The sequence below is a fragment of the Saprolegnia parasitica genome (assembly GCF_000151545.1).
Source record: "Saprolegnia parasitica CBS 223.65 unplaced genomic scaffold supercont2.2, whole genome shotgun sequence".
Taxonomy (NCBI): domain Eukaryota; phylum Oomycota; class Saprolegniomycetes; order Saprolegniales; family Saprolegniaceae; genus Saprolegnia; species Saprolegnia parasitica.
This window is the reverse complement of record NW_012156396.1, coordinates 396,925-422,414: the sequence shown is the minus strand read 5'-3', so window position 1 is coordinate 422,414 and position 25,490 is coordinate 396,925. Positions and strand designations below refer to the sequence as shown.

General features: G+C 58.6%; 10 protein-coding genes across 10 annotated transcripts; 6 read left to right on the top strand and 4 right to left on the bottom strand.

Moving 5' to 3' along the window:
* Positions 1 to 56: 56 nt before the first annotated feature.
* On the bottom strand, positions 57 to 3,438 carry SPRG_00698 (hypothetical protein; the record flags this gene model as incomplete). Its single annotated transcript, XM_012338921.1, has 3 exons — positions 57 to 800; positions 854 to 1,863; positions 1,923 to 3,438. The coding sequence occupies 3 exons, from the start codon at positions 3,436 to 3,438 to the stop codon at positions 57 to 59; spliced, it is 3,270 nt and encodes a 1,089-aa protein (XP_012194311.1).
* Positions 3,439 to 4,012: 574 nt separating this feature from the next.
* SPRG_00697 (hypothetical protein) lies at positions 4,013 to 7,296 on the top strand (the record flags this gene model as incomplete). Its single annotated transcript, XM_012338920.1, has 17 exons — positions 4,013 to 4,279; positions 4,323 to 4,438; positions 4,494 to 4,560; positions 4,609 to 4,695; positions 4,738 to 4,836; positions 4,885 to 4,947; positions 4,996 to 5,027; positions 5,080 to 5,182; positions 5,232 to 5,407; positions 5,457 to 5,516; positions 5,561 to 5,740; positions 5,790 to 5,824; positions 5,857 to 6,120; positions 6,205 to 6,350; positions 6,445 to 6,900; positions 6,943 to 7,192; positions 7,247 to 7,296. The coding sequence occupies 17 exons, from the start codon at positions 4,013 to 4,015 to the stop codon at positions 7,294 to 7,296; spliced, it is 2,451 nt and encodes an 816-aa protein (XP_012194310.1).
* An 844-nt stretch (positions 7,297 to 8,140) lies between these two features.
* Positions 8,141 to 9,756, top strand: SPRG_00696 (hypothetical protein). Its single transcript, XM_012338919.1, has one exon. The coding sequence runs from the start codon at positions 8,196 to 8,198 to the stop codon at positions 9,648 to 9,650; it is 1,455 nt and encodes a 484-aa protein (XP_012194309.1). The 5' UTR covers positions 8,141 to 8,195; the 3' UTR covers positions 9,651 to 9,756.
* A 242-nt stretch (positions 9,757 to 9,998) lies between these two features.
* SPRG_00695 (hypothetical protein) lies at positions 9,999 to 12,364 on the bottom strand (the record flags this gene model as incomplete). Its single annotated transcript, XM_012338918.1, has 12 exons — positions 9,999 to 10,184; positions 10,228 to 10,363; positions 10,410 to 10,471; positions 10,520 to 10,789; positions 10,831 to 10,900; positions 10,945 to 11,021; positions 11,057 to 11,177; positions 11,218 to 11,285; positions 11,337 to 11,414; positions 11,460 to 11,588; positions 11,633 to 11,866; positions 11,912 to 12,364. 12 exons carry the CDS (start codon positions 12,362 to 12,364, stop codon positions 9,999 to 10,001), a joined length of 1,884 nt encoding a protein of 627 aa, XP_012194308.1.
* A 303-nt stretch (positions 12,365 to 12,667) lies between these two features.
* Positions 12,668 to 14,389, top strand: SPRG_00694 (CK1/TTBK protein kinase). Its single transcript, XM_012338917.1, has 4 exons — positions 12,668 to 12,768; positions 12,842 to 13,284; positions 13,333 to 13,864; positions 13,913 to 14,389. Exons 1-4 carry the CDS (start codon positions 12,736 to 12,738, stop codon positions 14,360 to 14,362), a joined length of 1,458 nt encoding a protein of 485 aa, XP_012194307.1. The 5' UTR covers positions 12,668 to 12,735; the 3' UTR covers positions 14,363 to 14,389.
* Positions 14,390 to 15,323: 934 nt separating this feature from the next.
* On the top strand, positions 15,324 to 15,922 carry SPRG_18929 (hypothetical protein; the record flags this gene model as incomplete). The annotated part of the gene is made up of 4 exons (XM_012339416.1): positions 15,324 to 15,358; positions 15,384 to 15,444; positions 15,493 to 15,744; positions 15,797 to 15,922. 4 exons carry the CDS (start codon positions 15,324 to 15,326, stop codon positions 15,920 to 15,922), a joined length of 474 nt encoding a protein of 157 aa, XP_012194806.1.
* A 1,359-nt stretch (positions 15,923 to 17,281) lies between these two features.
* On the top strand, positions 17,282 to 18,474 carry SPRG_00693 (hypothetical protein; the record flags this gene model as incomplete). The annotated part of the gene is made up of 6 exons (XM_012338916.1): positions 17,282 to 17,369; positions 17,426 to 17,673; positions 17,718 to 17,818; positions 17,877 to 18,135; positions 18,183 to 18,358; positions 18,410 to 18,474. The coding sequence occupies 6 exons, from the start codon at positions 17,282 to 17,284 to the stop codon at positions 18,447 to 18,449; spliced, it is 912 nt and encodes a 303-aa protein (XP_012194306.1). The 3' UTR covers positions 18,450 to 18,474.
* Positions 18,475 to 18,687: 213 nt separating this feature from the next.
* Positions 18,688 to 20,677, top strand: SPRG_00692 (hypothetical protein; the record flags this gene model as incomplete). Its single annotated transcript, XM_012338915.1, has 10 exons — positions 18,688 to 18,830; positions 18,879 to 18,960; positions 19,011 to 19,087; positions 19,143 to 19,497; positions 19,543 to 19,612; positions 19,662 to 19,729; positions 19,780 to 19,908; positions 19,951 to 20,130; positions 20,183 to 20,314; positions 20,363 to 20,677. The coding sequence occupies 10 exons, from the start codon at positions 18,688 to 18,690 to the stop codon at positions 20,675 to 20,677; spliced, it is 1,551 nt and encodes a 516-aa protein (XP_012194305.1).
* Positions 20,678 to 20,994: 317 nt separating this feature from the next.
* SPRG_00691 (imidazoleglycerol-phosphate dehydratase) lies at positions 20,995 to 22,429 on the bottom strand (the record flags this gene model as incomplete). Its single annotated transcript, XM_012338914.1, has 2 exons — positions 21,972 to 22,429; positions 20,995 to 21,916 (listed from the first exon to the last, which is right to left on the bottom strand). Exons 1-2 carry the CDS (start codon positions 22,367 to 22,369, stop codon positions 20,995 to 20,997), a joined length of 1,320 nt encoding a protein of 439 aa, XP_012194304.1. The 5' UTR covers positions 22,370 to 22,429.
* A 274-nt stretch (positions 22,430 to 22,703) lies between these two features.
* On the bottom strand, positions 22,704 to 24,007 carry SPRG_00690 (hypothetical protein; the record flags this gene model as incomplete). Its single annotated transcript, XM_012338913.1, has 1 exon — positions 22,704 to 24,007. The coding sequence occupies one exon, from the start codon at positions 24,005 to 24,007 to the stop codon at positions 22,802 to 22,804; it is 1,206 nt and encodes a 401-aa protein (XP_012194303.1). The 3' UTR covers positions 22,704 to 22,801.
* Positions 24,008 to 25,490: the final 1,483 nt, after the last annotated feature.

Sequence of the window (25,490 nt, the reverse complement as noted above, 5' to 3'; positions counted from 1 at the left end):
AAAGTCCGGACGGTGACCTAACCCTTCGAGAAGACCAAAACCAAAGATGATACACATTACAAGATTGACGAGGCGGCAGCGCGTCGGTGGAGCAGAATGCACATGGGCTCGATCGCGATCCACGCAAAGCTGAGGTACGGCGGCTCGCCGTGCGGCCAGCGGTACGTGTACGCGCAGTGGTACCAGGCCGAGGCCTTTTGCAGCACATGCACATGATCACGGGGCACGTCGTCGGCAAAGTCGGCCCAAAACGTCTCGGCGAACGCATCGAGCACGCAGTGGACTGCCGTCGTGAGGCGCTCGGCGACGTCGGCCGACCGCTTCCGACGTGCGTGGCCCGAGACAAGAAGCTCCATCTCGGAGCCGACCTCAAAGCGCGTCGCAACGTCGTGGAACGCGGCGGAAAAGTCGAGAAAGTCGGCGTGGGCATCGTGGAGGTAGCGCTCGTAGCCCGGCGCGAGGAGGCGACTGTCCATGCAAAGCTCGCGGTACGGCGGCGGCTGGAGGCGGACGGCCGACGTGTCCCGGTACAGCTGCCCGAGCACCGACGTCGACATGTACGACGGCTTGTCGGTTTTCTCGAGAAAGTCCGGGTACGTCTCCAGCGGCGGGTGCGACGGGAGGCGCGCCGCGACGCCCGTTTTCGCATAGTCGACCGCAATCGCGTGGGCGTGCGCCATCTCGATCGCAAGCGCATCGGCGGCGCCGTCGACGCTCTTGTCGCAGAGCACCATGTGCAGATTGGCCACGGTGCCAAGGTTGTCGTGGCGCAGGTACTGGAGGTAAAAGGCCCCGACCACCTGTCCATATTGCTCATATCGTATGGTTGCGTGCAGTGGAGGATCGTACATACCTCCATGGACGGCGTCGTGACGCGTGGCGGCGGTGTCGAGACGGGCCGCGTCATGGGAGCAACCTCGTCATGTGGCACGAGGTGGGCATCCCAGATGCAAAAGTACACGTCGCCGTCGAGGTCGCCGCCCGCCATCGTGTCGGGCGTCGGGCGGTCGCCGTGCGACGAGAAGACAACGACGTCGTGTAGATGGTGCAGCGCCGGCACGTCGACGTACGTGAGCCGGCGAATGTCGCCCGGGTGCAGACACGGACACCGACCGACGGCGATGATCGCATTCGGCGGCGGGCGCTTTCCGCGCGTCTGGAAAAAAACGCAGTCGGGAGGCAAGGTGCCCGACTCGTCCAAGACGCCCATGAGCATCGTGCCACACTCGACGTAGATGCGGGCTTTGCGCTGCACGTCCAGCAAGAGGCGGCGACGGATCGCATCGACCCACTCAAAGAGATGGCGGTCTTCCAGCGTTGCGCCCGCGGCCAAAAGCGTCGCTGCGAGGCTCGTGGGGTCGTGGAAGTAGACAAAGCTCTTGGCCATCTCGGTCGAGTCGAGGCACGTGTCGAGGACCTGCAGCATCTTCTTGGTCAGGTGCAAAAACACGGCGTCCGGCACGCCGCGCGACGCGAGCACGTTGATGAGCTGTCGATTCAAGTAGCACGGCGACGCAAACGCCGGGCGGCAGATCTCGAGGTCGTCCAAGTCGGACTCAAACTTGCGCATGCTGCGGCGTAGCCCGAGCGACGCTTCCAAGAGCGTCGGGTCCAGAGCCACGACGCCTTTGTAGCCGCCGTACCGGATCTGAAAGGCCGACGGCACGTACGGCCATTGAAGCTCATCGGCCACGAGCTTCGCCAGCGCGGGCGAGATCGTGCCGACGCCGTCCGAGAAGCAAAAGCCGTTGCGTGTCACATCGGCCAGAACGCGGCACTGCGTCGACGGCACACGCAGCGCGAGAGTCGTCCCCGAGAAGGCTTGGCCGAGGCGCGCGCCGCGCTTCCCGGCGGTCGGAATCGCTCCAAAGTCGCCAAGGCACGTGTAAATCTCGGCCAGCGTCGGCGCGCCGTCGGCAAACGAGGTCGGGGGCGGTAGAACCAGCAGCCGTGGCTCCGGAGCTGCGCGTTCGAGTACCCGAGAAAGACGACGTGCTCGCCGGCAATGTAAAAGCCGTCCGAGATGATCTGCTCGATGCGCCGCAGGATGCTGGGCGATTGCTTGACACGGTGGACGGACGCAAAGTCTTCGTCGAGAAACGTGACGCGCACAAAACGATCGATGGCGTGCGGGTAGAGGCGCAGGACGCGGTTCGAGATGTCGACGTCCGGCGCGTCGACGAGGATGCGCAGTGGCGTGACGCGCACCCGCTGGATGCGCACGTAGCCCGGCGGAGCTTCAAAAGGCGCCTCGGGCGGGTGCTCGAGCGCGTCGAGGAGCTTGTGCCACGTCAGTGATCGGCGCGACTTCCACTGCACGAGCCGCAACAACGCATCGGCCGAGATCGTCGACGCGTGCATCTTGGTCACAAGCGACTGCACTTGGCGGGCATGGGTAAACACGATCGCGTGCTGGCTCACGAGCACATGCAGCGCGTACCGCCGGGCGTACGAGAGGCCTGTAAACATGTGGTCGTAGCCGCCGCTCCAGTCCGAGTCGGGCCGCGTATACCCGTCGAGCGCAGGCTGGAGGCGTCGCTGCATCCCAGCCACGAGAAGGACGCGCTCGAGGCCGAGACGACCGAGGAGCGCGTGCATGTCATCCCGAAACACCTCGCGCAGCGTGACTTGGTAGTTGCGGTACGCACCCAGCGCCTTGCTCGGACTCGGGTCGACGCAGCGCACCCACTCGACGATGGGTGCTGCGGACGACGGCCATCGCGTTCTGTCGCGCTGGAGCTTCTCAAGGAACGACGTGGCGGCCACGGGGCGCAAAGGCGCCGATTCGTACACGAGCGGTGGCTGGTGCAACTCGAACCAGACGACGCAGAACCCGCGGTCGTCCGAGCCGACGCTGACCGCCGCAACGTCGAGGGACGTAAACACGACGCGGTACTTGCCTAGGAACTCGACGGCGAATGCGACCTTGGGGTGGACTGTGCACACCAACGTGACGGCCTGCATTGCACTGAAGCGCGGCGGCACCGTGTCGGAACAGTCCCGAGACGGCACAACGTGCAGGCTCACGCCGTCAAAGCGCTGAGAGAGCTCGCGGTCCGTGGAGCGAGGCGTCTTGTAGTCGCGCGCCTTCAAGGTGCGGCCCCGACATGGTGTCTTGTTGAGTCCAAGTAGCTGCTTGTGGCTTGCACGGGACGAGACCGACACGATCGCCGTTGTGTTGTATGGCGAGTCGGGATACGGTGTTGTGATGATGCATTGCTCAATGTCGGCGACGCCGGCGCGCCTGCAGTGCTCGACCACGTCGTACGCCGACATCTTGCAGTCAATATGCTGCAGTGCCACCGCAAAGCTCTGCGGCGCCATCGACTCGTCGTCCATGACGTAGTCCTTCGCCGCTGCAGCCATGGCGTCGCGCGTCGCCTTGGCCTCCCGCGCCACTTGGAGCGCGTTGAGAAAGTCGACGAGCTTGGCCTGCATGCGGCTCGCGAGCAATTTTGGCAAGTGCATAATGAGAGTGTGCCACGAAATCCAGAGAGGCAGCCAATCAAACGATGGAATGGGATCCAGAAAACACGTGATTGGTCCAATGCTGGGAGTGGGATCTGCCCGTTAGTTGATCGACTGCTTGTAGTACGACGACTGCAACACCGCGTAATTAAGGTGCTGGGACGACAGATCAATGCATTGCGGCTGCTTTGCCGGGTCGATGCACTTGCATTGTTCATGTTTCTTGGACGGATATCGTCACGACGTCTCGTAGCGATTCAAATTCGCTCCGCAAAGCGAGTTGAAGGTCGGGTTCACGTAGGCGCAGTGGAGAATGGCAGCCGAGCGGCAGGGATGTGTTATAACATGTGCATCGTGACCTTCTCACAAAGCATGCAAGCCTGCTGCATGTGTGTGCGAGGCGACAAGGCAGCTCGTTGCCTGTTGCCCCTGCAAGGTCCGGAATCATCCGGATGAAACTTGCGCGCCATTTTTATCCGGACGACCGGATAAAAAGATCGGCGTTCAGCATTCGCCATTTGCCGAGCCCTAGCACACGAGGACGATGGACGGACCCAAGCGCTTCCGCGGGGCGACGGGGCAGAAGCAAGCAGCGCTGGAGACGCCGATGATGGGGGCGCGGGGGAAGACTCCGCGCGCGACGACGGCCAACGCCCGACGAAGCCACTGCATCACGGTGATCGCCGAGGGCCGGAACCGCGAGGTCGCGCTCTGCTGCCTCGACCTCCACATGCCCCATGAGATGCTCGTATCCAGCATGGTCGACTCGAGGAGCTTTGTGGAGACGATCTCGCTCCTTGAGAGCTACCAGGTCCGATCAGCTCCTTCGACGAATCCTCATCCATCATGTATAGCCCGTGGAAATCCTCATGGTGGACGCGGGGACTCCGCGACAACTCCATCTCGAGGTGAAGAAGCGCTTCAAGAACTCAACGACCCGGATCGTTGCGATCGCACGCAAGTACTACGAGTACGACATGGAAAGATACCACCCGAGACTGCTTCTTCACACGTTACCTCGGTAGTCAGTCGAAAGGGGCCGAAGATCTCAAGCGCGTCGCCGTCAACGCGTTCGACACGAGCCTTCTCAAGGTACAACAACCATTGCACGGACGTCCGATGGTAATCGGTCTTGAGTAGAATCACGTCGTCATGGGCGCAGTGGCGTGCTTGATGAAGTACATCGAGTTCATACAAGGCGTCTATATCGCGCAAAAGACCATCAAGGTCACAAGCTTTGAACCTTCTGTGTACCAATTGATGGCATAGGTCGTGCTCACGATGGCAAGCCCAGTGCTCCTCATGGACTATGCGACAATCGCGGCCCTGGAAATCACACGCGGAGCGCGCAACGGCTCAATCCAGCACGTAAGAATTGCATTGCGCCGCAGCTGCGTGGAGACATGGTACCTTTAGTCGCTGGTTGCCAAAATTGACAATACGCGTACGTCCATTGGTCGACGCTTGCTGCGCCAAACGGTAATTGTCCGATGCCTTGCGACGCAGCACCAAGACATGCATGCGTAGATCTTGCGTCCAAGCTGCGCACTGGAGACCATGTACTATGCTCTAAAAGCAAATACCGGTATGATTCAACACTTTGTTGTGTAGCCAAGCACGCCAAGACGTCGTCGATGTCTTCCTCAACTACCCTTCACTCTTTTTCGACGTTCTGGAAATTCTACCAGACTTCGCCGATCTCGACAAAATGCTGGTTGCTTTCGTTATTGATGTACCCGAGGCTTATTTTCCGTATTTTGCAGTCGCAGCTGGTGATGGTGCCAAAAGTGATTACGGCGCGAACATCCCAGCAAGGCGTCATCAATGTTGTCGCTCTCAAGAGCACGCTGGAGTTGTTACCCCAGCTCCACGAGTGCCTCTCGAATGCTACAAGCCACATGGACGAGCCAGTCAAGCTCCTTCAGAGCATTATTGTCAGGTGAGCAACCTGATATATGCAAAGGTGTTTCTCAATCCACACCAATTAGCCTGCAATGCGACGAATTTATCGCGATCCAGGAGAGCATCGACCGAGTGATCGACCCAAAGTAGGATGATCGTGATCGCACCAGTCTCTTGCACATCGGTCTAGCTCGCAATGGAACCGATCCGTGCGGCACATGAAGATCAATGGCAGTCTTGCCGTCAAAGCGGGCATTGACGGCAAACTTGACGTCGCTCGGGCAACCTACCTCAGCACGATCGACAGCATCAACGAACGAGTGGAGGAGTACCAAGATCGCTTCGGAATTGCCATCAAGCTCCACTTCAGGTACGATATGATTGCTATGTGAATTTGAATGGATTCCCACTCTACGCAGCGTCGGCCGGGGCTACCACTTGCTCATTCCCAACGGTGGCGCTCGCGACATTCCCCAAATCTTTGAGCAACGGGTCAAATTCAGCAAATGCATGACCCCGCCTCGCGAAATTCCGTGGTTTTAATTGCTATTGTAGCCTTGGCGTGCACCACAAAAGACATCAGCTCGCTCAATTCTCGCACAAAGGAGTGCATGAACGACATCTACCAGCTGTCCTACGGTGTCATCAACGCACTTCTGGACGAGATCCGGCCATTCGTGTGTAATTTGTACGCGATGGTCGAAAGCGTCGCGTTGCTTGACATGCTACTCAGGTTCAAACGTACCCTTTGTCCATCATCTCACATTATGCTAGCTTTACCAACCTCGTCGCCCTCTCGCCAGTCGACCAGCCATGTACGTGATGCATACCTAGTTCTGTCGGTTCAACGACACGACTCCTACCGGTATTTAGACTGCCGCCCACAAATGTGTCCGGACGGCAATTTAGTCATCAAGAAGGGGCGGCATCCGCTTATTGAGCAAGTCGTCCAGGATCGTCCATTTGTCCCCAACGACGTCGTACGTGGCTTTCATCTTTTGTTGGTTGTCACCATTGCTTTCTATAGTTTCTCGATCCGGTGACCAACTTCAATGGTGTGTATCAACGGCAAAGCCATGCGCTTCATGTAGTGTATTGCTAGTCATTACGGGTCCCAACTGCTCTGGCAAGTCAACGTATCTCAAGACAACGGCCATCATCACGCTTTTGGCTCACATGGGCTGCTTCGTACCTGCGACGGAAGCCCGCATCCCGCTTCGGACACGCATCTTCACGCGCTTTGGCACCTCGGACGATATGGAAGAAAACGCGAGCACGTTCACAGTCGAAATGCTGGAGCTGGCCTTCATCTTGGACAACCTTACGGCGCGGTCCTTGATCCTCATGGACGAGCTTGGCCGTGGCACTTCGAACGAAGAAGGACTCGCCATCGCCTGGAGCGCATGCGAGACGCTGATGCAAACCAAAGCGTACACGTGCTTTGCAACCCACTTCCACGGCCTGCGCGAGCTCTCTACAATGTATGCCAACTGCCGCAACTTTCATTTGCAAGCCACCAATACCTCGACGGTACCCAGGTGCAGCCAACGTTGGTGCTAAAGTAGCACGTAGAACCTGCTCGACTTCAAGTACAAGCTGAGCGACGGTCCGTCCGATCGCAGCCATGGCTACGGCATCCAAATGGCCAAGATTTGCGGGATCCCAGCCTCGACGGTGCGTGATGCCGAGGCTCTTCAAGAAACCATGCTCTCGACCCAAGACGTCGACATGAACCTCGTCGTCGATCACCGCAACAAGAACCTCAACAACAAATTGCTGCATCGCCTCATGGCGCTCCGTGATTCTAAGTTGGACGACGGCGGTTCGTCTCCATCTCTTGTACAGATTGCGTGTCGAGCTTATATTACAATGGTAGTGTTGCGCCGCCGACTGCAGCACCTGCGCGAGCAATTTATCGACGACTAACGCACGACCTACGTCTCTGAATCTTGCCGTCAATAAATGACTCTGCAAGTCGATTCCCCGTGTGTGCCATCACTGCAGCGGCACAAGAAAACCCGGGCAGCGCGGCTTCTTTCCCTTCAACACACCCGAGTACGTTGTCACCTGCATTCGCTTTTGGAAACGTGGATGCGAAGAGGCAGACAGCCCGTGGGCTTTCGAAGCGTCCGCTCCACCTGTCTTTATCGCCGACGGCTGCTGCTGCACCGAGTCGAAAGTCGCGTGTCCAGCCTCCTGCTATTGCTATGCAATGCGACCGAAAGATGTATCGCTCATCGCAGGCTGCACGGAGCTTTTGTGGCCACAGGATCCAGCGCCGTCCCAGAAGGGGACTTGAAGCTGCGTTTGTGGGTCCTCTTCCTCGTATTTGACTCTCGTAGGTGCGATATCCAGGCCCCGTGCTTGATAGGCTTAAAACACGCGCCCTAGGTAGCACGGGTACCTCGCATGGCTGCAGCACCGACACAAGGGCGTGAGCCAGCGCGTGCATTCAAAGGATGCATCAGCGACCCTTCTTTAGCAGCATACAAATCTACGTACGCGGGTTCAACGTCACGAGCACCGGAAAAATGGGTATCAACAGCCTTTCTATATCATCGCTAGGTCATAGAAGGACCTCCTTCGAAGATAAGGTGCTTGCTACCCAGCGAATCAATCTGGCAGGGTTTGTCGCGGCCAGGTTTCTGCGTCGGCCCACGATGGCCGCATCTGCCCGCGCTCTTTGGCCCACTCTGGTGGCCGTGGAATAAAAACGGTTGGGTGTTTTAAACCTCGTCGCGTGCGTCGGACTTTGCCGAGTCGGTGAAGCTGGCGATGGCAACTGGAGCCCATTTACACAGTTGCGCCCGAGTCACAGAAGGACGATGGAAGCGCCGCTTACCAAGGGCGCGAGCTGCCAGACGCTCAACCCTCTCGATGCGTCGGCCATGGGCGTCAAGACGTACGGCCCCGTTGTCGCTGTCGCCATGACGCTCAACTACATGATCGGCACGGGCTGCTTCGGCCTCCCGTACGCCTTCTCGGTTGCTGGCATCGGCCTCACGTCCATCTTCCTCATCCTCGGCTTCATCGCCGCGCTCATCACGATGAACTACACCATCGAAGCCATGGCGCGCGCCGAAGGCGTCATGTCCACAGCCAAGGACGCCCAGCCCGAGAACCGCCTCACGTACCGCAAGATTGACTTTTCCGTGATTGGCGAAATCTTTGCTGGCCGCACGGGCTATGCGATCGTGCAGACAGTCCTCGTCCTCTACTGCCTCGGGTCGCTCTGGTCGTACGCGAGCATCTTCGCTTCGTCCATGGCGTCCATCTTCCACACGTTCGTCGTTGGCGACTTTTGCGACGCGTACGCGGCCAACGCGTCGGGTGGCTGCCTCGAGGCCTACTACGGCTTCATGGCGGTCTTCTCCGTCATCTCGATCACGCTCGTGCTCATGGACCTCGGCGACCAGGCGACGATCCAAAAGTTCCTCTCGGTCTACCGCATCCTCGCCTTTGTGCTCATGCTCGTGACGATCACGATCAAGCTCGGCGTCGACGGCGCGGACGCCATCACCACGCGCCTTGCCTCGCGTGAGCACTGGGCATTCAACTTGCACAACTTTAGCGCCGGCTTTGGCCCGACCTTGCTCGCGCTTAACTGCCAGTACAACATGCCCGACGCGCTCCAGCCGCTCGAGCAGTCGGTCAAGGGCAAGTCGCGCGCCATCACGTTCATCGCGATGACGGTCTCGGCGCTCTGCTACTTTCTCCTCGGTCTGCTTGGCGCGCTTGCTTTCGATGACGTCAACCCGCTCGCGAGTCTCATGTGGAGCGACTACACGGGCTGCGGCAACGGCTGGTCCAAGTGCCCGTCCGGCAACCCGACGTGGTTTGGCTGGTGCGTGCACATTGTGATCCTCATGTTCCCGGTTGTCAACGTCACGTCGACCTTCCCCATGGTCGGCCTCACGGTTGGCGGCAACATCCTCACGTCGCTCCCCAAGTCGATCACGGCGCCGCTCGGCCCCTCCGGCGCGCGCAACCTCTCGCGCCTCATTGCGGCCATCCCGCCGCTCGTGCTCGCGACGCTCTTCAAGAAGCTCGACGCCATCTTTACGTTCGCGGGCTTCTTTGGCTTTGCTCTCGGCCTTATCATCCCCGCGTGGTTCCAAGTCATTGGCACCAAGTTCTTCCGCCGTGTCTACGGCAATCTCGAGGCCGCCGCGACACCCTTCGACCTCCCGATCGTCAGCTCCCTCGAGTTCTCGACTGTCTTCCTCGGCATTACGTTCATCGTCACGTTCATCGCGCTCTTCTCGCTCGTCGGTTTCTAAGAGTAATGCAACCATCCACAGTGTCGGTAGAGCCGCAACCTTCCTCTAGCACCCATTGACAGAGGGCACGAGACTGGACCTTGCCACGTTCTTGTTGAGTGCAGCACGCGCCAACGACATGTCGATGGCGAGAGTCGCGTCGCTGTACGTCGCCGCGGCCAATGCATGTTACTCGTCCGAAGATTCGGTCCGTCTTGGCGGCAGCACTGGTACGTGATAGCACATCATCCACCGACGGACTCTTCAAGCGCCGCTGTCGTCGGAGTATTTGTCAACTAAAGAGTCAGAGACGTCGCCAATGGGAAAAGTCTAATGAGAGGCGAGGATATCCTCCAACTGCTTGGGTCGTTAGAGGTCCATACTCTCGGTTGAAATGTCCATGCTAATGCTAACGTCGTTCTCCTGGATCAAAGCGCTTGTCTCTTTGACGTCGTTTGGCGCCGGTTGGTTCAAGTCGGCGCTTGCAAACAAATCTTGGAGCGCATCGTCAAGCGTCTGAATCGCGATCGGGTCTTCGGGGTCATAACTCAAGGCCTACAATCGTACCAGATATATCTGGTAGTTGAAAAATGTGGACCGTGTGGTAGCACTGGATGGCTTCGTCCAAGCGGCCGCCCAAGTGGTACGTAAACCCAAGTGCAAAGTGCGTCGACGCTTTTCGCGGACACAAGCTCAGTGCGCGCTCGTAGTTTGCAATCGCCGCGTCGTATTGTCTATTCAAACCATGTCAAACGGTAGACTATGGAGCGCATTCGAGACTCGAGCTTGCGGTAGGCTTGGGCGAGGTTAAAGAACGTGGCTTCCCATGCGACAAGGCGCGTCTGCGTATCCTCTTCTGCACGCAGTGACGACAATGATATCGGGTCTACCTGGGAAAAGTGTTGGCAGAGCGCAATGGCTTTTGTAAAGTGGCCAACCGCGTCCTTGTACTCGCGCTGTCGAAAGCAAATCGCACCGAGCTCGTTGTACACGAGCGGGTCGGACGGACACGCGTCGCACGCCTGGTGCACAAAATGGGACGCCAGCGCAAGGTTGTTGGTGCGATAGTGCTCCATGCCAATGCAGAGCAGGGGCACGTGGCACCCGAGCAGGAGGCGCGTCGCCGTGCGGTACGACGACATGGCTTGGTCGCTCTCGTCCTATCCAGATGTCAAGCCAAGCACAAGACACACGTCGCCACCTGCATGGCAAAGACGTTGCCAAACCCGATCCACGCCGGCGCAAACTGCGGCTCGAGGTTCGTGGCTTTGCTAAAAGGGGATTATACATCGGACACGAAAAAAGGTGTGGGTACTGAAAGTAGCGTTGGGCTGTGTCGAATTTCTTGACGAGTACGTAGTAGCAGCCAACGGTGTACCACGACATGTCGACCTACGAAAGTTGAATCCATTCTTGTCCGTCAAAACACTAGGGGAGTCGACCATTTGGTGGGCAAAGTGGAAGAGCTCGCTCTTGCGCTCGAGCTGCACGAGCGTCGCAACGAACACGGCGATGCACTGGTAGTGGAACGGGTCGCGCTCGCGGACCCTACCCTCGGCTGAGGAGAATAGTATAGAACGGACGAAACCATTTGCAGAGCTGGTAGGCCTTCTCCGTGTTGTGCTGGTAAAAGTACGCTTCGGCCTTGGCGACGACCTACATTGATACATTGATAGATTGGTGTGTAGCCACCAATGTTGTACGTACGACGTCAACGTTGTCTGCGAGCCCAAAGACCTCTTCCAACGGACGGAACTTGTCTGCGATCGCAGGCGCGTGGTCGTACTAAGGCCATTTTGAGTTCTCTCGATTTGCGTGCGATGCGGTTACTCGGCCCAGCTGCGCGGTGTAGAGCGCCTTGAGGTACGCATCATGGGGCAGGCGAAAGTGGAGGGCATCAAGCATGCGGCGCTCCTGCGACGACGATAGCATGTGCTTTTCAACGAGGTGTGTGAACGCCTATCCGTGCGGAATCAGTATCGAAGAGGTTGGCCTCGTCGTACGTCGGCGCAGTGAACGTCGCACTGCAGCGCGAGGCGGTACCAGTAACTTGCCCGCTCGCGACTCTCGAGCGCTTCGCACACTTCGCCGCGGAGACAGCACATGGAGGCGACGACGTTGATCTGCGTCGTCTCGGGAAAGGCGAGGCTTCCGGCCTTGCGCAAGATCGTGGTTTCTTCGTCGCCGAGGACGCCCTCGAGCATTTCTTGGCAGTCTTCCCACTGCTTGACGGCAGCCTGGACACTGTATCTCGCGTGGGTTCAACATGGCGCTGCACGTACCATCGATTGCCCCAAGAGCAGGTACGCGCGCAGTACGATCTCTTCGTCATAGTCCATGGTCGTATGCAAGATGGACGTGTCCGAGAACGACATGGTTCGGTGGGCTGGCGAGCGCGATGGCTTGGCGCGCGGCGAGCCCGCGTCCAGCTGCCCCACAAGACCTTGCAGCGAGTGGATGGCTTCGTGAAAGTCGCCCGTTGCGTAGTAGCTTTGCGCCAAAAGCATGCAGTCGGCGGGGTCTCGTGTCATCGTCGCCAGCTTCCCGGCGAAAAAGACCGCGCTGCGGTGCTGGTTGGTCGCGTGGCAGCTGCGGACGAGCTCCCGGAGCTTCGGGACCGTGTCCGGATGCATGGCCTCGTCCTCGGGCCCATCGCAGATCTCTACCGTCATCGGGATCCTGGGCGTGACATGCGTACGCAGCTTCTGCTTCTTGGCGATCGGCGAAGAGGCCATGGCCGCGCGAGGAGCGTGGTGTGTGAAAAGCAGCCGGAAATGCGAGCTGCGTGGGCTCTGTGCTACACACGCAAGAAATTCTAGAAACACGCAGATTTGGAAGGAGCGAATCCAATGCGAGGATCTTTCTTTAACGTAATATGATTGGTTGAAGGCAGCCATTATCTGGTCGGGGTCCAAGTGCGTTGCGGAGGTTCGAAAAACAATAGATTTCGTTTTTAATTTCGCGGATCCGATACAGTTAATTCGCCATTGTTCTGGAAACCATTATAATATTATACACCTGTCGAATTGTATTATTATTGTTAATTGCGTGAACCGAGCCACCCACGGACCTCGCGCTCCGCTTCGGCCCGATTCCTTGGTCAAGCATGCAGACGAACGAAGAGAAGAACCTCCTCTTGGTGCGGCAGCTCCATGGCCATGCAGGCTATCTGCATGTACCTGCATATGGGCGTGAGCTCACATGGCGTCTAGGCGGGCGAGCTACTCTTGGGCCGCTGGAAGGTGCTCGAGAAGATTGGCGAAGGCACGTTTAGCCAGATCTTTACGGCCTTTGACATCACCAACACGGCGCTCAAGGTCGCTGTCAAGGTCGAAGCGCCGAGCGAGATGAAGCCCGTGCTCGAATGGGAGAGCCAAGTACTCGTCGCGCTTCAGAAGCGCAGCCCGTATGTGTGCAAGTACTACCACCACGGCAAGCACGGCGACAACTTTATCTTGATCATGGAGCTGCTTGGCGACAACATGTCCAAACTGCGTGGCGCGCCCGACGCGGCCCATGGTGTTCCGCTCTCGAAGGCCGTCGCCGCGGGCATCCAAATGCTCGATTGCCTCGAGTCCTTCCATAATGCTGGCTTCATCCACCGCGACATCAAGGCATCCAACTTTGCGCTCTCAAACGGCGCTGCTGCCAGCAAGTCCGCCTGCTCTCTCTATACTGAGTGACTCTGACGATGGCCTTGTAGAAAGTACTTTGTCATCGACTTTGGCCTCTCCAAGCAGCATCTGACGCCGGACGGTGCTGTCATTGCGGCGCGCGAGAAGGCCGAGTTCCGCGGCACGTCCATGTACGCATCCCTCCGCGCGCACCGGCGCGAGGAGCTCGGGCGGCGTGACGACCTCATCTCATGGTTCTACCTTGTGCTCGACCTCATTCGCGGCGAGCTGCCGTGGGCGTTTGATGCGCAAAAGAAGAACCGCGAAGTCGTCGTCGAGCTCAAAGAGTACTACTCGGAGACGCATCCCGAGAAGCTCGTGGAGGGTCTGCCGGGTGCTCGCCATCTGCTCAAGATTGCCACGTACCTTGAGACCGAGCTCGCGTACGGAGACGCGCCTAACTATAGCCTTCTCCGCAAGAGCCTCAAGGCCGTCGAAGATAAGGACGACGAGCAAGTGCTTCTTGAAGAGTGGGACGCGATGCCGTCGACGGATGCGCGTGCCGCCGCGTGGACCGAGCGCCTCCAACTCGAGCAGCTCACGGACGAGACGCTGCTCAAGGTACATATCGTCTTTGTATACTGGCTGTGTGCAGAGACGCGTGCATAGGTCGCCAAGCACTACGGGTCCTTCTTCGATCTCAGCGACACGGCAGCGCTATTTACGCTGCAAAAGCACATTTGGACGGTCGAGCGCCGGGTCGCCAAAGCCGCGCTGGCGTTTCAAACCTTTAGCGAGCGCCGGCTGCGGGAACAAAAGCGGCGCCACGAAGCCATGCTCAAGCGACGCGACTCGGACATGCGCGTGCGCGAGTCCATGGCGGCCGCCCAGCGCTTAAAGGTCCAGCACGATGCAGCGCGCGAGGCGGCGCGGGAGGCGGCCCGGGCCGCCAGAGACAGTCCTCGGCCAGCGCGCGACGAGGCGCCGGGCACGACACCGGCGGCGACGACGCCCGCGTCGGCCACCGTCCCCAAGCCCGTGCCGGCGATTTTGCACGCTGCGGACAAGCCCACAGACGAGGAAGGACCGCGCCGGAAACGCTCGCGATGGGACGCCTAGCGACTCGAGTAACAAAACGATGACGCCTTTTTTAAGCGGTTTCGGAATATTGGTGGAGTCATGCCGCCGCCACGCCGCACGTCGCTTGCGAAAGCGTGGTCGACCATCAAGTCGGTGACACCGTTCGTGCGGAGCCCGAGCAACCGCACGATTCTTTTGAACCCCGAGCTCATCGAGGCCGTCGCGGGTCCGCTCCAGCGAGCCAAAGCATCCGCCCAGCACGTCTTACCGGTGGATGCAGGCCGCCTCACGTCGCTTCGGCACCACGCAGCAAGCGAGGTTGGACCCTCGCGGCTACCAGCAGGGGTGCCTTTGGACGCGATCAAGTCGATTCTACCGGCGGCCACGTCCGACTCGTTGGCGCCCCGCATTGCAATCGAGGTACAAGGATCAAAAATGGGATGCTACTCAAAAGCGGCTGGAACAGGACATTTGGCGCGAACTTGAGATTGAGAAGCATCTCCTTGTGCAGCAGGTCCGTCGTCTTGTGCTGCTAACGCGACCAAAGAGCGGTTCTATGTAGGGACCTGAGATCATTGCCGAGTGCGAGCGCAAGCTACACGGGCTCCTGGGACATCCGCCATCTCAACAGCTCGACCGCGTCAAGGTAAAAGTATGCAGATATCAAATGTAGCAAGAGGATGTTGCTCTAGACGCTTGTGGAACACCTCGGACTCAAGGAAGAGGTGCTACGCGGGCTATTACCGCATCAAGCGCCGACGGTCGAGACAATGCAACAGCTCGCACTGCTCAACAGAGTACGTTTAAACAAGGACGCCGAGATTGACGCCGCGTGGTAGCTACTTGACGCGCCGACAACGTCCGATCTACCTGTACATGTGCCGTGGTGATGCGTGTCTTACAAATTCAATGCTAGGGCATTCTGCTAAAAGCCAAGGTACACGGCTCCACGCCGTGATCACGCGGAAGTCCTTCGTTCATGCTGTAGACGCTCGCCGACATGTTCAGCCACGAGTACATGCTGCGACGAAATATGTAAGTTGATCTGACGCCTTGGTAGCCACCCGAGCGGCGACCTCCCAGCCAAAGTGCTCAAGAACGCCGTCCATGCGGGCCATAGCGTAGGCTTCTTCGTTCTTGCTAAGGTGCGATATGACGGGATGATGTAGGAGGAGCACGACAAGCACCAAGACCTCTTCAGTCTTCTTCGAGCCGTCTCGAAAGCGAGCCCGAAGAAGGAGCACAACCATGTGCTCGCGATGCTGACGCACCTCGCCAACGATGTGCTGGACGAAAAGATCGAGCTCATCAAGCTGAGCTTGAGTGAGGCAGGCGTCGCATGCCACGCCCTCTACAACAGCTTCTTTCTCATCATTCTCTCAGTGATGTTTTGCGCGCTTACCGTGTTCCTCGTCTCGTTGGTACTTTGACCGAAGCAACACACGTGTGTGTGTGAAGTCGCGTCGACTGTAGGCCATGACCCAGTTCCTCGCAACCTTCTTCCTCGTCTCTTACCTTGACAGTCTCTGGATCACTACCGCGGTCGCGCTCATGATCGGCCTCATCGTACGCCCGCGCCTCGAGGATGCAATATTGTGAAGTGCTGCGTAGCTCGGGCTGCTTGGGATCGCGATTCTCAAGCGTACCATGATCGAGCTGCGGACGCTGCTGCTCAGTCCCCGCGAACTCCAGAAATCAAAGTCTTTTGGAAAGAAGAAGAAACCTCGCGGCGACACCAAGCCCAAGCTTGACGACGACCGCCTTGGCTCGTGGATCAAAAGCCTCGCGGAGGAAGACGCGGCGCAGCACGCCAACGAGCCGCCTCCGGAGGTTCCAACGCCGTGCAGCGACAATCCGCTGCAACAAACAAATCCAGACGACGTGGCGCCTTCGATAAACGATGCAGAGATACTGGTTCCCCCGGCTTTGACAGAGCCCGAGCCGTATATCAATCAGCATCAGCACGACATGAGCGCCGACGCAGTCGATGGGCTACTGCCTGACAAAGAACCATCTTCTGGTATTAAGCGGTTGCCGTCCATCTCAGAAGACGCAAACGAAGCAGGCGGAGCCAAGACCAACAATTGCGCGCTGGTGGAGAGCGAAATCGCACGGCTTCTATCTGCGATGGTGGCGCTTGTCGAGGCCTTCGACTGCTGCGTCGTGCCAAAGCCCGACGACGTCCTCGTCGACCTTCCACGTCAAGACAGTAGTGACTGCTTTGGCGACATCATCGACTCCGACACACAAACCGAGGCGTGGCTCTTGCAAGACATGGCCAACGCACTCCAACCTCTACCAGTCGTCACTAGCATTCTACCCGACTCGATCGCGCGCGGCCAAGTACTGCTTCTGCCTCCGCCCGACCTTCCTACACGGATGCTTTTGCCAAGCACGTTACCAACCTTGAAGCCGAGCCCGGTGCCTCCAAAAACGGCCTCGAGGGAAGGCGTAGGTACGCCACGCGTGGAAGCCACGCTCGATGCGACCGGCGAAAATACGATGAGCTTACCTCCAGTGCCCGTGCTACCCGAGCCTGCTGCAGGGGTCACGATTGAACCACCGACGCCACTTCCACCACCGCCAGTAGTGATAACACCCGTGCCAATTCTAGCGCCTAGCGAGGGCCCGACACAGACGTTGGTGCGGCCGAGGCGCGTCCCGCAGCCCACCCCGTTGGCAGCAGCGCCCAAGCGTCGTCGGCGTCCATCAGCTGCCGACATTTTGGCCCAGCGGTCGCGCGCCCCCGTCGTTCGCATGCTGAGCTCGCCGTTGTTTCCAGCAGATGATCTTCCATTGTCCAGCGTCCCTATCGTCGACGATGCCGCATCGGACGATGGCAGCTGCAGCGACATGCCCATGTTATGACCCGAAAACGTCTATAAAGTGCATTGAGATACCCTTTTTTGGTCTGAAAGGGCAATCGCAATCTCGGATTTAGCGTCGAAGGGGACGACGATGGCTGTCGCTTCGTTCGTCGAAGTCGGCCATTGCATTTGGCAGACAAAGGCGCGGCGCGTCGGCAAGCATGTGACTATTCTTGGAGGTAATAGTATCTCTCTAGCACATTATCGCGCGCTGTCTGTCTAAGCAAGGTGCTAGGTGTGCATGGCAACGAGCTCAGCGGCGTGCGCGTGATCGAGCAGCTGAAAGAGCGCTGTCCGCCGTTGATTGCGGGCTCGTTGACGCTGATACTGGGCAACCCCAAGGCCATCGAGGTTGGCGCCCGCGGCAGCACGCCACATGCCGATCTGAACCGCTGTTTCACGCTGGACGTCGAGACGTCGGCCCCACGTGGGCCCTTCCTGTACGAAGAGACGCGCGCTCGCGAACTTGCGCCGTACCTGCGCGTATGCCCCGTGCTGCATGACATGTTTGCGCTAAGCGTGCGTAGAGTAGCGACCTCATGCTTGATTTGCATGCGACCAACAAGCCGTCCGAGCCCTTCTTCAAGCTCGCGGGCTCGCTCTCGCCGGTGCACTATGACGTTTGCCGGTAGTACACTCGTGCTATATGCCAACGCTATGATCTTAGTCGATATATATGACGGTAGGTGGTTCCCGTGCGATACCATTTTGCATGACGCGCAACACAAGCTGGCGGGAAAGGTCGCGCTCTCGGACGAGTTTGTCGGTGCCAGCGGAGGCGTCGGGCTCATTTACGAGAGCGGGCTTGCGGCCGACACGTCGCAGGTTGCCGCGCTCACGCAGGCAGTGCTTGCAGTTCTGTCGCACGAAGCCAACATCATTGCAGCGCCCGTCGATGAGGCTCCGCGGCCGCCCAAGCCGTCGACGATCTATCAAGTCACCGAGGTACGCAGCGCTTTGAACATGCCACCCAAGGACAAATTGCGCTTTAGGTGTTTCGACTGCCACCAAGCGGGTTTTCGTGGCTCAATAATCACGGCGGCCACAACTTTGAGCGCGTGCCGGCGCGCGAGCCGATTGGCCGCTTTGGCGATGGCTCGTTACTCAGCGTCGACTATGAAGCCTACATTGTGTTTCCCAAGGTGCCAGCGCTGTGGAAGCTAGACGCGTACGTCTCGTTTCGAATGCTGTTGATCTGACTTCTATCTCGGTTTGATAGACCGTTGGGTTGGTTGGCGAAGAAGGTTCACCAGGACTAAGGAAGAAATCACCGTATTCGGTCCACGCCATTGTACCATTCACTTGTTTCTGGCTCGAGCGAAGCGGAGGCAAACAGAGTTGTCCGTCTTGCCACGTGTGCTGACGTGGCGGCGTATGTGGCCACCGTATATTTCAGCCAATGAAACGGTCGTCCTTGCGATCCAACCAATCGGAGTCACCCAGCACACAAATTCGAGAGCGAAACCTGCGCAACTGCATTGTCCTTCGAGCTGCATCATGGCCAGTGCAGGCAGCGATGGGGACTTGCGCCGCGAGAACGACCACCTGCTCCAAGAGGTTGAGCTCTACCGCGGCGTTATCTCCGTCATGAAGGAAGACTTGAACGTGAAAGCCGAGCAGATCGAGCACATCTACAAGAGGTATTGTACATTTTCAAAGGCCATCGATGCCAACTGAGACTGACGTAGCCTCAAAGCGTCCATGGTGCACAAGGCGCAGACGCTCGAGGCCAACCAAAAGGTGTTGCAGGATAAAGTGAGCCATCTCGAGGTACCTGCTCCGACCTCTACGTGGCACGCTTGTGACATCGCCATGGGCAGTGCGTCTTGCGAGCCAAGGACATCAGTTTTGCGCGCTGTCGAAAGCACCTCGAGGAAGCCACAGCGCGGTTGCAGCAGTGCGTATTATATGGTCAAGGAATCTCGAGACCGTAGAGGCCACTGGGTGCGTAGGCACGATCTCCCGTCGCAGCACCAGTCGATATGGCTCATCGACGACGTGGCCCACCGCATCTTTGGCTACCTCGACAGCGCGAGCTTGTGCGCTGCTGCAGCCGTACAACGGTCGTGGTTTACCTTGATCATGGTCGACAGCGTCTGGGAAGCGCTCTACTGGCGTCAATGGTTGACGCTGCTGCGACCCCAGCCGCCGCCCCTTGAGAACCAAACCTCGGACCACGCGTGGCTCGATCTGTACCGCGACAGATACCTTCTCGACAGAAACTGGCGCCTTGGAAAAGCCGTCATCACAACGCTCTGTGGGCACACCGGTACCGTGACGTGCCTCCAGTTCGACGACATGCAGCTCGTACGTGATTTGACGCGTGCAGCGACACACCTCAATGCCAAGTAGATTTCGGGTTCGGACGATGGAAGCCTCATGCTGTGGTCGCTTGCGGCGTCCCGAAGCAATGCCGATACAGGTGCCCTCTATTCGATCATCTGTCTCTCAGCTCAGCATGGAGAATGTAGATCCAACGGGCCTCGACCGCGTCAGTGCTTTACCCCCTTCCATGCTGGCGCAGCAACATCACCGCCAGGTACGAGCCAAATATGTCAACCGTCAAGTGAGAGTGAATCGCTTGCGCAGACGCGAACGGTGCACAAGCTGCACTCGTTTTACGGCCACGGCGGTCCCGTCTGGGCTCTCCACATGTATGGCAACCACACGCTGGTGAGCGGCTCGTACGACAAAACCGTCAAGCTCTGGAACCTCCAGGTATGTACGACTGATTCAGAGAGAGGTCGCCACGTGAGATAGACGGGAAGCTGCGTGCGCACGCTTCGCGCCCATACCGGTTGGGTGAGCAGCCTGGACATGCACGCTGGCAAGATCGCCAGCGGCAGCTGGGACTCGTGTATCAATCTATGGGACGCCGACTCGGGCGAGCTCCTCCGAACGCTTTTGGACGTCCCAGCCAACCCGATCTACTGCCTCAAGGTGCCGACCGTCGTGATCGGCTGGATACAATATTGATACTGAATGGGGATAGTGGGAACCACAAACGAACGCCATCGTCGCCGGCTGTCGCAGCCACGGCATCCAAGTCTACGACGTCGAGTCGGGTCAGTGCACACAGACGTTCACCGGCCACGTCCGCGGCAACCAAGTCAACGGAATCAAAGTACGTCGCTAATACCCTGACACAGGGCGTTGCGACATAAGAACGTAGGCCGATGCCACGACCGTGCTCTCGGGAGGCTCGGACGCGACCGTCAAGCTATGGGACCGACGGGACAGCTCCTGCACGCACACGCTGCACGGCCACTCGGGGGCTGTCATGTGTGTTGAGCAGATCGGCGATCATACGGTCGTCTCGGGCTCGTACGATATGACCATCAAATGCTGGGACGTTCGCCAATTTGCAGCGCCCGTCACGTCCGTACAAGGCCACTCGTCGGCCGTCTTTGCGCTCCAAGCAGACGCGACCAAGATCATCTCGGGGTCGGCCGACACCACCGTCAAGATCTTCAATTTCCATCATTAAATATGTTTATATATGTTTATATGTTCATTTTTGTCAGTCCTATCGAAATGCCACCGGCATGTGTACTAGTACGTATCAATGGAAATCATTGTTTCCCTTGGTACGTGTAGTGGTATGTAAGCGTCCAGCGATTGCTGCGTGTCGGCTTTAAAGCAATATGAGGTGTTTCGACTTGTACATATTAGCAAGGCCATAAATATCCTTGATATTAGCACTGTAGCGAGCAAGAACACATTGTCTGCCAAGGACAAACCGACCATTTCGAGGGTCTAAAACAATAGTCGTTGAGGTCGCGTACAACTCGTGTGAAATATAAACTAGGCGAGCATGCCTTTTGTACTGGGCACCCCGGCGGTCGGGTCAAAGGCGACGGCCTGTCGCAAGGCGCGGGCAAAGGCTTTGAAGGCGGCTTCGGCCTTGTGGTGGTCGTTCTCGCCCTTGATCACGTCCACGTGCAACGTAAGGCGCGCGGCGCTGGCAAACGACACGAAGAAATGCGAAATCATTTCGGTCGAGAGCGTCCCGATGCTCGGTCGGCGCAAATCGAGTGCGACGGCACTGCAGCCGCGGCTGGAAATGTCGACAATGACGCGGGCCAGTGCCTCGTCGAGCGGAACGAGCGCCGACCCAAAGCGGGCGATGTCCTGGCGCGGGCCGAGCGCGCTGTCGAGGGCCTCTCCGAGCGCGAGGCCGCAGTCTTCGGCGGTATGGTGGTCATCGATCCACGTGTCGCCCTTGCACGTGAGCTCGAGGTTGAAGCGGCCATGCTTGGCGACCGCGTCCAGCATGTGGTCGAGGAAGCCAATGCCAGTGCTAATGTTGGACGACCCGTTGCCGTCGAGGTTGAGCACGACATCGATCGACGTCTCCTTCGTTTGTCGGCGGATCGTGCCAATGCGGTGCGCCGAGAAGGTCCGCGCGGCCTGAAGCGGGATTTCGTCGAGAAGCTCGTCGCAGCCCGGACGAAGCACCTTCTTGGCGCCGACGGCCAAAAGCTTGTTCGTAATGGGTGCCGCAGTGTGCGTGAGGACCGAGGTTGCGTAGGCCCCCGGCGTAAGCACGCCGTAGGCAAGGACCGAGGCGCGCACCGCAGCGGTAATGTCGTCGACGGTATCCCCGAGCATGGTTGCTTCGCACGCCGCCACGTTCATTTGCTGCAACGCGAGAAGGATCGGCGCCGGCGACGGCTTGGGCGGGCAGTCTTCCATACAGACGCGAACAGGAAAGAGGGCCTCGAGGCTAGGACACACCATCGTGAGCACATACAGTCGAAAGATATAGAATAGTCACGTACGCGTGGTCGCGTAGAAACTTGTCGCAGTCCTTGCGCGGGCGTCCGGTGACGATGGCCATGCCCTTGGGCAGTCGCCGGTGGAGCTCGAGGAGGAGACCTTTGGTGGTGATGAGCGTCTCGAGGCTGCAGAGACCCGGCGTTGTCGCCGTGCCCTGGTAGATCTCTTCAAACTTGGCCGTAATCTCGGCGAGTGTCACCGTGCTCGATGGCAACGTGGTGTGCACGAGACGGTGTGTGAGGACCCAGTCGTTGTTAGCGTCGCCTGCGAGCTTGGCCGCCTCGACGTCGGCGTCCGTGATGGTCGCACCAAAGGCCGCCGCTGTCTGAAGGATCGCGGCGCGGTACGAGCGCGAGACCTCGGCGAGGACGCCGTCCATGTCCCAGAGCAGCGCTTGCATGGTCCGTGGATGCTTGTTGGAAACTACGAGATCACCGGTTCAAGCTCCCCAAACGGCAACTTGGTGCGCAATCAAAAAATTCTATTGGTGCCATAACGCGCTCTGATTGGTGGAATATGAAGCCACAAGAAGTAGCGAAGGGACGCGAACGCGCAGGATCGCCAATCAACCATTTTGACCACTGGAGTTTGGTGTTTCGCCGGAACACGCACGAAGCTCCAACTATTATTGAGTGGGTCCATACGGATTACAGCGAACGTATTCGGAATAGGAAGAATATGATTGGATCCAATCTCCAAGATGTCGGTGTGACCACATGTGACGTGGCAGCGCCCTCAACAAAGCATTCTGCGAGTTTACTTGGTGCACTGTTAGCGATCCGATTTCAATCTTCATACTCGGACACGTGTCAAAGATCCATCCGTAGTCATCCTACTTGTTGAGTTCGGGCCACGACCACGCCCCCTTGCGCGCGTTCGATTGGCGCGCCGCATTCGTGAGCGCGGCCCACGCGTCCTTCTCGTCCGTCCACGTTTCAAAGTCGCCGTGGTTGCTCGGCTTGAGCACCTGCCACACCATCCACGGCACGCCCGCCGCGTTGGCCGCGGCCGTGTACGCCGCGAGGCCGCTGGCCTTGTTGCTTCCCGAGGCGCCAAACTCTTCAAAGAGGACGCGCTTCTTGTGCACGTTGGCGAGCTGCACGGCAGCCTTGAGCTTGTCGGCGTTCGCGCCTTCGTACGAGTGGATCGCGACCACGTCGAGCGCCGGGCAGCGAAAGTACTCGGAGAGCTGCGACACGCCGTAGTTGGTGCCGCCGCCCGACATGACGAGGATCTTGCGGTTGGACACGGCGTTCCGGATCGTCTTGGCGCGGTTGCAGAGCCACTGCGGGTTGGGCATCGTAATGCCGCTCTCGAGACCGCCTTGCGACTCGTTCTGCGGCTCGAACCCCAAAATGGCCTCCGAGAGCTCGCTCCACGGACGGTTGTTGAGGTACGGGTTGCGGTGCGCCAAGATGTGCTGGATGCGGTTGTCAAAGTCGGCCTGGGCGTCGCCGCGCGTGTAAAAGTCGTTGGCGATGTTGGCGTGCTGCTGGCAACTCGTCGTCGTCGGCAGGTTGTACTTGGTCACATACGCGTCCGTGTCCCAGCACCCGAGCGACCAGCGGTCGTGGAACGCAATGATAAGCTTCATGTTGCGGTCGTAGCAGTCGCGAATGAGCTTGTCCACGAGCGAGAGGATCGAGTCGTCGTACTGGCCGACGGGGTTCTCGACGTCGTTGACGCCGACGTTCTTGGCGCCTTTGGTGTTGGCGCCGGTCCGCGAGAGGAAGATACGCACGGTCTTGAAGCCGCTTGCCTTGAGCTTGTCGAGGACCTCGCGCCGGTCGCTATCGACGAGCGTGTGGAGGAAGTAGCTGTTGGCACCCGCAAACGACTTGGGGACTGACGAGAGGCACTGCGAGGCACCCGAGCGACACGTTTTGGTTTTCGAGTGGGGAGTGTCGGCGGCGACGCAGCAGACCCAGCCCTTGGACGCACACGTGTCCGTGGTCGAGTTGCACACTTGCCAGTCCGGCACCGTCTTGGCCATCGTCGCAAGAGGGAGCAGCGCGAGCAAAACAAGAATCGGCTTCATGGGTCGTAGCTAGTAAAAGCAAATGTGACCATGCCCAACACTGTTGTGCGTGTTGGCGAGTAGACCTGCCTCAGACGCGACAAGCTGTTTTGGCCGAAACGCGTTCCGTGACGTACCGGGTGCTGCGGTAATGCATTCTGCGCGTAGTGTGTACGCTATGCGTCCCTACAGTGGTAGGCGTCGCATGTTCTGATGTCGTCGATCCAAGCAGATTGCTTGCGGACTCGGTGGATACCGCGAAATGGGGTCGATCGAACGGCGCGTGACATATTACAAAGAAAGGACCGCATCTGGTCTTTGCGTAGCGCTGATGGCCGCACATCCTGATGATGCGGAGCATCTGGAACGACAGCTCTGAGACACAGCACTGGTTTGCGAGCGCGGTCGTTTGTACAAAAGCTTCCGAACGGCTCGTTGGACCGAGACCGTGCCACAGGGAAAACAGCTACGACCTGAGGTTGGAGCCCACTTTTCCTCCCGCGTAAAACAGGTATCGTCCGTCAGGAACGATGGTGCCTACATAGTTCGTTGTTAACCCTCCCGCGACGAAGGTTTTTGGGCGATAATCGCCCATTTCAAAAACCGTTTTTGGCGAAATGCGACAGATTTTTATATTGAACTGAGTATGCACTGAGCGGCGTCTCGCCGTGAATAAAAATACGGCCAAAACCACCGAGAAGAGTATTTTATTGTGCGACGTTAGTAGCGCAGGTGGATCGTTGGCAAACGGCTTTACTCACGAATAAGCGAGCATGTGGCTTAGTGGGACAGCACTGCCGATGCCGTGGCGTCAGCTAATGAGCGCGGGTTCGAATCTGCGTCCCAGCGGTACTTTTTACATCCTTACGCTCGATGTGGTATATTTTTAGACGTCGCAACCGATGCATGTTGGTGCATTTGCTCAAGAGGTCGTTGTTGCGATGACTAGTCGCGTTGAGCGCATGGCAAAGCGGAAACGAGGACAAGATCGTAAGTGTATTGGTCTCGGTGCATAACAGTGAAACAATGCCGCTGTCTAGAGAACGACTTCAGCTCTGCTCGTACTAGTAGCATCCCCGTCGAGGAAACTCAGCTTCGCCGATCGAGTCGTCGTAGCGGTACGGGCGCTTTGGTGGGAGTGGACACCTTTCATGCCTTCTCTAGGGCAAAAGTCGATTCAAGTCCGAGTGAGGGGCGTGCTCTGGATTATGCCCCCGAGCGACCGACTGTCTCGCTCCTGCGCCGCCACAGGCCAACGCACCCTCGCCGGGCCCGCCCGCGTGGCGCATGTGCTTTGCCGGCACGGTGATGCCGCTGGCTACGGCTACGACTCGCCACGCTTGTCGACGCCGACACGACGTCGCGGCCCAGTGCCTCCTTCCTACGAGATATCTGCAGCTCCCCGACGACCACTATGCCACGCCGGCCATGGTAAATGCAGCAGTCGAGTACCGCCAACCCGAGCACATCCTGCCAAGATACGCCGACTTCATGTACCGTGTGG

What these genes read in the sequence shown, in the direction of transcription:
- SPRG_00696 (XM_012338919.1), top strand. Translation starts at nt 8,196, where the DNA reads ATGGAAGCGCCGCTTACCAAGGGCGCGAGCTGCCAGACGCTCAACCCT.
- SPRG_00694 (XM_012338917.1), top strand. Translation starts at nt 12,736, where the DNA reads ATGCAGACGAACGAAGAGAAGAACCTCCTCTTG. An exon ending in AAGAGAAGAACCTCCTCTTG is followed by an intron (nt 12,769 to 12,841) that starts GTGCGGCAGCTC and finishes CATGGCGTCTAG; the next exon opens with GCGGGCGAGCTACTCTTGGG. An exon ending in CGGACGAGACGCTGCTCAAG is followed by an intron (nt 13,865 to 13,912) that starts GTACATATCGTC and finishes ACGCGTGCATAG; the next exon opens with GTCGCCAAGCACTACGGGTC.